Genomic DNA, 11,142 nt, shown 5'->3' with positions numbered 1-11,142 from the left:
TTTGGACACAAGTTTGTATTAATTTCTACATTCTAGAACAATAATGGATTTTTTTTTTTTCAAAACTCACATATGGCATTAATTAATTAGCAACAATCACAGTCACTTGTTACTCTACAGTAAGGCATGAAGGTCAGCTGTTCTGGAACAGTTTGTGCAGTTTTTGTCAAGTGTGTTTTCAAGCACCAGAATGGAACTGTGTAATAGAAAAAATACACTTTGTGTACTAATTGTGTCTAAACCGTAGACTGTAAGATCTTTAAAACTTGTTTGTTGGATTGTAGAAGGACAAGGCCTTAGATGTAATAGAGAACAAACTAGTCGTCACTAAATGATAAGGAGAAAACATCTATTCTGGGTCAGATAAGAGAATTAGCTCCATGTATGTAAGAACATGATGTACAGGGGCATAGATTATGTTGGCAAGAAAGAAATCACCTTTTCCATGCTGCAACTGTTTGCTGTATGAGACTGCTCCTTCTGCAGAAGTTTCAATAAACCTTTGGTACTGTGCTCTTACTCAGTAAATGACTTACTCGTCATCAGGATTTCCACCACTAAAACAAGACTAAAACTTACCTCTGCTGCAGAGGAAAAGCTCATTTAAAAGTTCACCAGCCTCACGTCACCAATTAACAGCACACCACATTAAAGCTGTTTTTAAGGCCTTACAGAGCATCTCAATATCAAAGAAGATTATTGCATACTTTGACGCCTTCAGCATTGTTTTTTAACGTAGACAGAAATAATCACAAAAGTCTATGGGATAAGAAGGTGTCTCCAAACTTTTGACTAGAAGAGTAATGTTTAAAAAGAAAAAAATAATAAACATGATCCTGAAAATAAAACAACTCAAGTCAAAATAACAACAAAGCCCTTCAAAGATCTTTATTTTGCTATTACAATAGTCCAGGATGTCAGTGAGCCATAAATCAAACTGATACAAAACTGCCAGAAGTTGAGCTGTTTTGAATTAAAGAGTCGACACAGTGTAGTGAATCATGATTTCCGTAATTAGTGTGTTAGTTACGTCGTGAGTGAGCTGGAGCACAGAGAGGCCACGTAGCCCACATCACACAAAGATCACTGCTTATCTTCTCTATACAGATCTGACCAAGTCAAAGGCTAAGTATGCGTTATACACTGGGAATCACAACGCTTTACTGCACAACGAACTTATTAGAGATAAGGCAACCTTGTCCACCTCGTATTATACTAAAAGTAGGATAACATTAAAAGGTGTGTGATTGAAGTTCATTTTCCTGAGAAAATACCAGTCCAGTACTCATTATTTGAGAAATAAATTGCAATAAACAGAGGTGAAAGAAAAAAAAAAAAAACACAGTAAAACGTTATGTACACATTTATTAAAAAGTACAATCACAGAACATTTAAAAACATTTACATATATACATTTACATTTTCCATTACAGGGAAAAAGCAATAGCATGTGTCTTTGTTTATTGAATTCTTAAATTAAAGTATTGTGTTGTAACTGCACCAGTGAGGCAGGAGTATGCAGAAAATGGTACAATGATAAAGGGGAAAAAAAAAACTATATATTTTAATTGCAACAAACCATAAAAATCTCTGCAGATGTATTTTAAATTTTATGAACTTAATGTAAAATTGTAGTGGACAATTTATGGTAAATGTCACAATGGACAATCTGTTAGGTAAACTGAAGCCAGTCACATGCCCTGCTTTTATAATCACGTCATCACAATAAAAAGATATTCAAGATATTCCCGTGATTTCAACGAAACATGTCAAGATTTAACCGACCACATTCTCAGAATCCAGCGATAATCAAAGAAGCAAAGTCAGAGAGTCACTCTATCTGAGCCACTCTGCTCCCATTTATAGATCTTAATCATTTTCTCAGTTAGTGAAGCTAGGTAGTGCTCCTGGTTTGTCTCAAAAGGGCAGATGTCCATGACTGGTAAGTCTGCAGGAAGTTTCTGAAGCAAGCCTCCAGTACTGGCATCCCACACCTGAGGTAAAAAAAAATAAATGTGTACAGCACATCAGCATCCCATATCAATATTGACCCATATTAAAACACTGTACAACTGAACGCACACAAATGTTCACTCACCATAGTAGAATTAGAGCCCTCATCTCCAGCACACACCAGAGTGGAGTCGGAAACAGGACTTCTGAACACGGCATTCTTTGTAAGCAGCTTGGATGACGAGCCAGCAGTGAATGTCTGGACAGGAGAACAGGAACAGACAGGTGCCTGGGCAGCGTCCTGTTGAGGACTTCGATTGAGCTCCATCAAAACACAACGCAATGAAGGGTTGGTGCGACCTGAAAGTCAACAGCTGGTAAGCAAGTCTTGCGTATGGTTAGTTTACTGTTTCACATCTCTACTATCCTAAACATTCCTGCATAACATGTCTTACTGTTCCCACATTGTTAAATAGCTATTAAATGCATTAATTGTGTAATTAGCTATTTCCATGTGTTCACCAGGGACAATCAAAACAAAACCACTGGATAAGAGCATCTGCCAAATGCCTTAATGTAAATGCATTTGCAAATAACACGTGAGATTAAATAACGTGCAAAACATTGTTTATAAATTGTGTTTGGCGGATTTAAAGAACTAAAAATAAGTGCAATAATTAATTCTCGAAATCAGCCCAGAGTAAGAGTTTAAATGCTCACCCGGTCTGTAGGTGACTAGACAATGTCTGCTCTCAGGTTGCACCTGAATATCTGTGCAGCCTCCTGACTCTAAAGGCAGAATGTGCTGTCGATAAGTGGTTCCATCCACTTGCTCCCAGAAACATCCTCCCTCAAGGGAGCCAGCGATGAGGCCACCACAGGGGAACAAACTGGAGGCAGCACGGGGGAGGTAGGACAGAGACACAACTGGACAACTGTGTATAAAACAGCCACAAATAAGATAATCAGGGATAAATTATGGGAAATCTCAAAGTTATAGGCTAATATGCATTAATCTTAGAATTTTACTGTATTGCTTCTGGATGTTGCAGATACAAAAACTGCCTCTATAACAAGTTAACCTTAACAGACAATATTTAAAAATTCTGTAACATTCTGTAACCGGGCTGCAACTATTGTCCCTATTCATAATCAATTAATCTATCAATTATTCAATCAATTCATCGTATTACAAATGGCACAATTACTCAATAGTTCTAATTAAGCTCAAGTTTGTTTTTTGCATGTAGTAACTACCAATCAATATAAAGATCAATATGTCATTAAAATATTTCTTGAATGAACCATCCTTATTAAACAAAATCTAAAACCAAAGAAACTTAACAGATTAAGTTTGTGGTGTAAGGGTGGGGGTGGGGGAGGACACACGGCTAAGGCGAATATAGCTGATTGTGTGTGTGTGTGTGTGTGTGTGTGTGTGTGTGTGTGTGTGTGTGTGTGTGCTGTAAGCTGAAAAAAGAGAGCACAACAGCCTGCGAGAGGGAGAACATGCACATGCAGACCTCAAAAGCCAGCAATATGGCGTGTGGGTGTGTGTTTTACAAAATAGAAAATAAATGCCAACTTACAGTAACACAGTCATTAATTATCCACATTCTTTGCAGGTGTGAATCTTTTACCACTGACCTGATTCGCACCCGAGTTAAAACAAAGTCAAATAAAGTGGCCACACCCCCGCCAGCACAAAGTCAAACTGTTAAGTTCCATATAACTGCATGTATAAAACATATGTATGCTATATTCTACGGAGAGGAAATGAGAGCTCTTATTGTGCAGAGGGGGCATGTTAATGTTCTGGCAATTACGAATGTATTGTGAGTGATTTAAGAAGCCTCATGGCTGTCAGTAATAAATGTGTTATTGAGTGGTTTATAGTATTGTCATTTTCAAATTAACAACCTCTGATTCTAGCAGCTGTTTTGCTCAGTTAAGAGTGAAATGTTTGCTTGTGAAGGTGTTCTTCATCACCGTTACTCACTTCACTCACAAGGACACAAATAAGAAAATTGTACGCTATAACAGCTTCAGTGCTCCACTACTGTATACATCTGTTCAAATTAACTGCAAATTATTTTTAGGTAGACAAATGCATGACAGAAATGGACAGCATGAATAGGGCATTGTGAGTAATTATAATAGCTTATAAACTAATCTCAGGATGTAAAGTAGAAGTATTACTACGTTTGATTTAAAAAGAAAGGTCTCCAAAAGGTCTGACCAAAATATTTTGTGGTTTTTAAAAGTTTCTCTTTACAATGATTCATTGTCCCTTCTTTATATTCTTAAAGATATTCTTAATGTTTGGATGCAATGGCAAAAACATAAGTTTAAATGAAGCAGTCTTACCCTAAAAGCATCATATCAACCTGTTTTTTTGCAAAATTAGTTAAATTTGGACAAATAGAATAAATGTCCCAGGAATGACTAACCAGACTAACCATGAGTACTTATTACAATGGTTTGTAAAAAAAATAAGAAGCAAAAAAAGCCTTGCAGTTGTTGCATTATTTCATTGTATGTACCTGGAACGAAAGGGTGCAAGCTCCTGTACGTGAGTGCTCGTGTCCCGTGTGTCATACACCCGCACTGAACCGTTGCTCAGACCAGCATAAATGTAATTGTTGTTGTCATGGCACCAACAGCAGCTCCATACAGGTTTCCCGGTGTTGTAGGCCTGTACCACAGTGTTTGTAAACAAGCTGTGGAAAAATTTACCAATTTTAAAAGGACTAGACCATAATATATAATTACACAGAATTTATACACGATTAAGTGCCATGAAGTGAAGTATTCTCGCCAATCACTTTGATAATGCGCTTTGTTCATTGCCTATGGGGGATACATCATTTATTAAAATATCTGGCATCATTGCCTTTGGTGAAAAAACTTTTTTTCTTTGTCATTTTTCAAACAGATTTGGTGGATGAACTTGTGTTCCGCCCCCGTTGTATGGTCATGTTGCTGCAATCAATTACCCGTAACCAGACAGTTTTAAAATAACTAGATCATTAATGACTGCTGTGAAAGTCGAAGCACATGAGCACATTGCTGTTGTACTGTTCTGAAGCAACATACGGGCAAGGGAAATGTGTCTCATACCTTGTGAGCTTGATAGTATTATCGAAGGCAGCAGAAAGCAGGAGGCCATCTTGCTGTCTGTTGAAGGCAAGGCCTCTGATCTGTTTAATGTGGATGGGAACGTAATGACTGGCTTTGAGATTCACAGCACTAATTTTTTTCACCCCAAAACCTGAGACATAGCGGGAAAAATACAGTGAGGAAAAGGGGAGTTTGGGTGTCTGAATACTTATGACAATTTAAACGAGGTTCCTGTAGATTCTCACCAGGGACCAGAGAGGCATGAGGGGAGGGTTGAGAAGCCAACAGACAACTGAGGGGTTCACAGTAGGACAGCACACGACACCCACCAGCCTGAGAAACAAGAACAGCCTTGGAGAACACGTAATTTCCCCTGCTTGAGGAATCAGGTCTCTGAGACAGAGAAAAAGTAGAGGTCTGAGACTGAGTTGAGCTTGAGGGATTCTGTGCTATTAACATCCTCAGCTCCTGCATGAGAGAGAGAGAAAGAGAAATTAAGAGAAAGAAAGAAAACCCTTGGCAACAACAGTGGTGACTGGTGAAATAACAGGGATAACTTCAAAGTGACCTGATAACTATCATTTAAAAATAAACTACATTACAGTTGATAACATGCTCTGTTCGTTACAGCATTTATTTAGAATATACAAGGAAGCAAAACAGAGAAACAGAACACAATTCTCAATGTTGAAGGTTTAAAGTGTCACGTGATGAGATGACAGCTCATACCTGAACCTCTCTGCGGAGTTTACCACACTCATCTGTTACAACCTGTAACTGAAGACGACACTGAGCAGATTCCAGCTCTGCCTTCCTCCGCAAACTCTGCTCTTGCTCCAAAGATCTATACATAACACATAAATAAACACATACCACAATAATTTGACTCAAACCAAAAAGCCAAATGGGCATTGCAATTCCAAATTAGTATACCTCTTTAAACTCTCCTGTTCCGTGTTGTCCACTGCCCTCAGTTTATGTGCATACAATAAGACTATGTCAGCCCGCTTGGCCTTCTTGTTGCACTAGAGAAAAACAGAACAAAAGGGTTTCAAATGTACTGCTGTGCCATTTTGTGGTATTTTTTTCAAAACAATTATACCATATACTACAGTATGGCCACAAAACAGTTGCACTATCTAAGATTTCATACAGTCACCTTTGACTTTGATAACAGCACATAATATGATGGCCAGTTAATGTGTGAGAATTATTCCTTATGCTCCCAGTACCACTAACAATTTGAACCCTGGAATATACCTGTGTCATCAGAAAAGAAAAACTCCATGGATGTGATACCCTGGTTATTTAGCACATTCAGGTCATCAGCTGAGTTCACTTTATTGCCACATAACATTGCTGAGCCTTGACTTGACCAAGTGAAGCAAACACAGATCATAAAGTCTCATTGACAGTGTCAAGTTGGCACCATCCATGATGGGTGCACCACTTTATGTCCTTCCCTTTTTACACCGACTTATCAATCTCTCTGGTATAGGGTCATTTCTGAAATCATTAGACCACATGACCTTTTTCCATTGCCTCACTAACAAGTGGTTTTCCTGTGGCCACACAGCTATTTAGTCCCAATGTAAGATTTCTCATCACATTGTGTACGTATGAAAAAACTCTTACCTTCACTATTAAACATAGCTAAGTTTTTTTCTGGTGATTCATTACCATATTATTTAAAAGCATTTAAGCATTTTCCATTTACGTTTTGTTCTTGATGGAGCTCAATAATTTGAACTTTTTGAAATGACTTTTTTTTTTTGGCCAGGCAGTGTATAATCATATAGTGACCACTTAAGCCTTTATTCCATTCTTTAATAAGAGAGAGACACTGACATGGGGACATTTGGCTCCTTGGCCCTTCAGCCAGCGGTCAATACAGGTGAAGCCAAACAAGTGGCCACATCGCAATGTGGCCAGACGGTGATCACCAGATGTGGTCCAGGGTTCAAAACATATAGGGCAGTTCTCTCCATCCCCTTCATCATTCGCAGCCACAGCAGCTGAAGGTGAAGCACCTTTATTGGTCTCTGTAGGTGCTGAATCAGCCTATACCGGAAAAAACAATGAGAGATCAACACAATGCAGCTTTCAAAATGCCTGACACTTTGCACACTTTTTACAACTTACCCTGTCCTCAGACTGATCTAGCAGGACAGGCCTATCAGCCTCAGCAGAAACAGTAGGCTCTGTGTTGAAGAGAAACATTTTTTGTTTTAATTGCTTTAACTAAACAAAAGTAAAACAATAGAGCAAGACAATAGTAATAATAATAATACAAATCTATGCTAATATAAGCGCTACCACAAACTTTTCACAAATCAGCAGCGAATGAAAAACCTTTCCAGTCTCTCCTTAGCGACACCAAAGTCACAAGTTCCCACCCCATTTCGATTTAAAACCCTATTCCATTTTTAAAAGATGAATAATGACTGAATAATAATGAATGAAATGATGAATATGTTATATAACCCCAGAAGATGCAGTGAGGTGTTGATAAGCCTTTGCAAAGATACAGAGAGTGAGCTTTGTGTATGTTTGCTTTAACTGAAGCACTGAACCTGAACACTAATGCCACCAGAGAAGGCTTCTCTGTTTGTTCTAATTGACTGCTAAAGGATCACTTTTGAGTGTGGCGTTTGCATGTACTTCCTCGCGCTTGGTGGGTTTCCTCTGGGTAATCCATTTTCCTCTCACAGTCCTAAGACATTCACAGTAGGATAACTGGTGTGCCCAAATTGCCCGTAGTGTGCAAGTTAGTGTGCATAAGTGCTTGTGCCCTTAGATGGACGGCACCCTGTCCAGGGTGTCCCGACCTTTTTCCCCAGAGGCCCCTGGGATAGGCTCCAGGCTCCCCTTAAGCTTGTACAGAGTAAGCGGTATATGAAATCAATGAGTGAGTGAGGATTAAATTTGTTTATCTCCGATATACAGGCCCTAGAGTTGCCATGGTAATCAAACGAGAGCTGCTGGAAATCGCCAAATACTGCTAAAACTAATGCCTGCATGACAATGTGAGCAGATCAGTAAGGCAGATGATGGGCTACCTGTGGAACTGGACTGCTGAAGCAGAGGGATGACCAGAGCAACAGGCTGGCTGGTGTCTGGACCAGATTGTTGAATAGGAGGCATGACCAGAGAAACAGGCTGGCTGATGTTCAGTACAGGTGCAACATCCCCTACAGGTATCCAATCCGCTGTCTCTGCATTTCGTCTTTCCTCCTCAGAGTCGCTCACCTCATCTGTGCTACCTGAGAGAGGCTCCGTATCACTTCCTGTTGACACCCGAAGTAGGAAGTCTAAAGGGCCTCTGTTCAGATGTGTAGTCTGTGTGGAAAACTGGAACCGTAGACCTGCTCTGTAATTGAAAGATTTAGAAAACACTTGCTGGTTAAACTATCCAGTACTGTACCACACATTTAGCAGATGGAATTTTATCTAAAAGGTCGATTTCTTTCTATGTAACAATTGTGAAAGATGAACAGACATTTGCATAAGTGTCTTAATGTGCAGACTGTTCTATGTAACAAGTGTGAAAGATGAACAGACATTTGCATAAGTGTCTTAATGTGCAGACTGTTCTGGTCTGACTCCAACACCAATGATGCCTGTTATACTTGCCTATATATTAGAGCGATATGTAGTATTATGTGTCTTTTAAAAATGTTCTGTTATATATAATGTTATTGCTATCATTTAAATGTAAGAAGAGAGGCCTTTATTTTTTTCCATGCTTATGTGTGTATAGATTTTTTTGGGCACCTCTAGTAAACTCACGCTGCATGTTTTTTGTTACTTTTTTTATTTTTTATCTTGCATGCAACGTGTTCTCACCTAGCTCTCCTTCTCCTGACAATCTGAGTTGTTGAGAGCCGTGGTCTGGTAGTAGGAGGAGCGCTTCCTTCAGGTCTCCTTTCAGTCTCTTCATCCTCTTCCTCTTCCACTTCTGTGCTGCTCCCAGAGTCAGGGATGATGATAGGAACCTCAAGACCAACAGAACCAACTGGCCCTGCTGCTCCTAACTGCACATCCACCTCCATATCCTCCATCTATACAAAGACAAATAAAATAAAAGAGGGATTAGACAACCAGGAGAAAAGGTTTAACACACAGAGCTTGTTGTGTCAAACATTTCCCAGTCAGGCTCACTGTAGACATTATGATGTGCCTTAAAATGGTAGCATGCTAACTCAGCTAGCTAGGCTAACATGGGCGTCTGTCGATTGTCACCGCTTAAGACAGTTTTCAGGAAATGTATCAATGAAAAATATAACTAAAGGAGATGAAGTGAAGCGTGCCAGTCCTCCAAGCAGCACGACACTAAACGAGGAAGAGTACTGAGATAACGGCTGCTAAGCTAACTTTATTTAGGGCCTGCCGACTAGCTTAACTAACCCACAACTGTAGTGTACCTTAGTCAAGATAATTATGTAGCTGGGAATTAATGTTATATATATATAGGCTAAAATGTAGCATTTCGCACCATTGGTTTAGAAAAAAAAAATATATATATATAACAAGCTAATAAGCTAAGATGTGAGGAGACATCTGGACAGTTTGCTAGTTGACGCTTAAATAAAAACATAACGTGTGTGTCTCGGTCAGCTTTAACAAAAAGCCTGAATGTTTCACACGCGGTCTCTAATATCCGACTGTTCATTAATAACACAACTAACACTCTCTGCTGGTTATGAAAGCAGGGTTCCGACTAGCTAGCCGAGCTGCAGTTAGCAAACACGTAAGAAAACATTACCGTGTAGATCGAGTTTACGCCTTAATTCCCATTAATCCACCATCACCCATGAGCTTATCGATGCGTGCTTCAGAGGTGACTGGGTTAACAGGACATTGACCCGCTCTCAAATTAAATATTTATAATTTTCGGTCTGTTCCGCTCCACTAGCTTCTCTGGCTTTACTAACATCCAAAGCCCGCGCCACGCTTTAGCCCCGCCTTCCTCTACTCACGTGTAACCGCGCGCGCGCACCTAACGCTTCTGGTGTTGTACGGGCGATTTTTAAGCTTTAAGCTGTAGGTTTTAAAAATTGCACCAGTGGCCGAGAAGAACCGTGTGAAAAACATTTGATATTTTATACAAAATATAAATAGACCCTTAGTGCCGACCTGCACCTGATAATTATAGGTTTTTTTTTATTTTACTAATATTCCTGTCAGTTTGTGTCATAACATTTAGTACTAGAAAATGTTAATCTGAACCCAGCGTGTCTGCATTATAGCATTGGAAGCAGTATTTTTTTATAAACAGTGTCTACCAGGTTTTTTTTATCATTCCATCATGCGATTCAAAGATGTTCAAGAAATTCTTCCATCTTGACCAGCTCATTATGCATTTATACATCTGGTAGCTGGATTTCTTTCTTTTTTTTTTTTTACAAATCTAGGGTGCCACATTCTCTAATCAGATTGTCATAGTGCAATCATGGTGTGCATGTGGTGCAGAAAGAAATGTGACTGCTCACTGAAGACATGCCCATCAGAGAGAAGAACCTCCATACATCTTAAGAACACAGTGATAGAGTGAGGACAGATGTCAGATATTAGATATGCAACGTTCAGTAGTATAGAAAAAGAACTTTATCTACAGTGGTGCAATACATTATTTAAGGGATTAATTGACAATAATTATCTTACAGAACATTTATCCTTTCAAGGCATCAGTATGAAAGATCGTCAGCTGTACTGCCCGATGATGCCAAACCTTTAGTCATTGCTGTAAGGGTTAATTACTTTGCTGACTACCTAGACCTTCTAATGCAAATACGCCGTATATTTAATGAATTAGGCTCACAGTGGCTTAGTGGTTAGCAGTGACGCCTTGGATCCTTGGACTTCCTGGGTCTGGGTTCGCTTCCTGCCTCTGGTCTGTGTGCATGGACTGTGCATGTTCTCCCGGTGCTTGGTTGTTTTCCTCCCACAGTCCAAAGACATGCAAATTAGCCTAATTGACGTTCCCAAATTGCCTGTGGTGTGTGTATGTGAGCCCTGTGATGGATCGGCACCACGTCCAGGATGTACCCTGCCTCGTGCCCTAAGTCT

At 39.5% G+C, this 11,142-nt stretch overlaps 1 protein-coding gene across 1 annotated transcript; it reads right to left on the bottom strand.

Moving 5' to 3' along the window:
* Nucleotides 1-1,345: 1,345 nt before the first annotated feature.
* On the bottom strand, nt 1,346-10,049 carry rfwd3 (ring finger and WD repeat domain 3). Its single transcript, XM_053491215.1, has 13 exons — nt 9,839-10,049; nt 8,920-9,134; nt 8,133-8,443; nt 7,216-7,274; nt 6,922-7,134; nt 6,007-6,098; nt 5,803-5,917; nt 5,319-5,541; nt 5,074-5,224; nt 4,497-4,673; nt 2,674-2,888; nt 2,099-2,313; nt 1,346-1,994 (listed from the first exon to the last, which is right to left on the bottom strand). Exons 2-13 carry the CDS (start codon nt 9,132-9,134, stop codon nt 1,824-1,826), a joined length of 2,157 nt encoding a protein of 718 aa, XP_053347190.1. The 5' UTR covers nt 9,839-10,049; the 3' UTR covers nt 1,346-1,823.
* Between the last annotated feature and the right edge of the window lie 1,093 nt (nt 10,050-11,142).

This window comes from Clarias gariepinus, chromosome 2 (genome assembly GCF_024256425.1).
Source record: "Clarias gariepinus isolate MV-2021 ecotype Netherlands chromosome 2, CGAR_prim_01v2, whole genome shotgun sequence".
In the NCBI taxonomy this organism is placed as follows: Eukaryota; Metazoa; Chordata; class Actinopteri; order Siluriformes; family Clariidae; genus Clarias; species Clarias gariepinus.
Note: the sequence above shows the minus strand (reverse complement) of the source record. Positions and strands in the feature narration are given on the sequence as shown.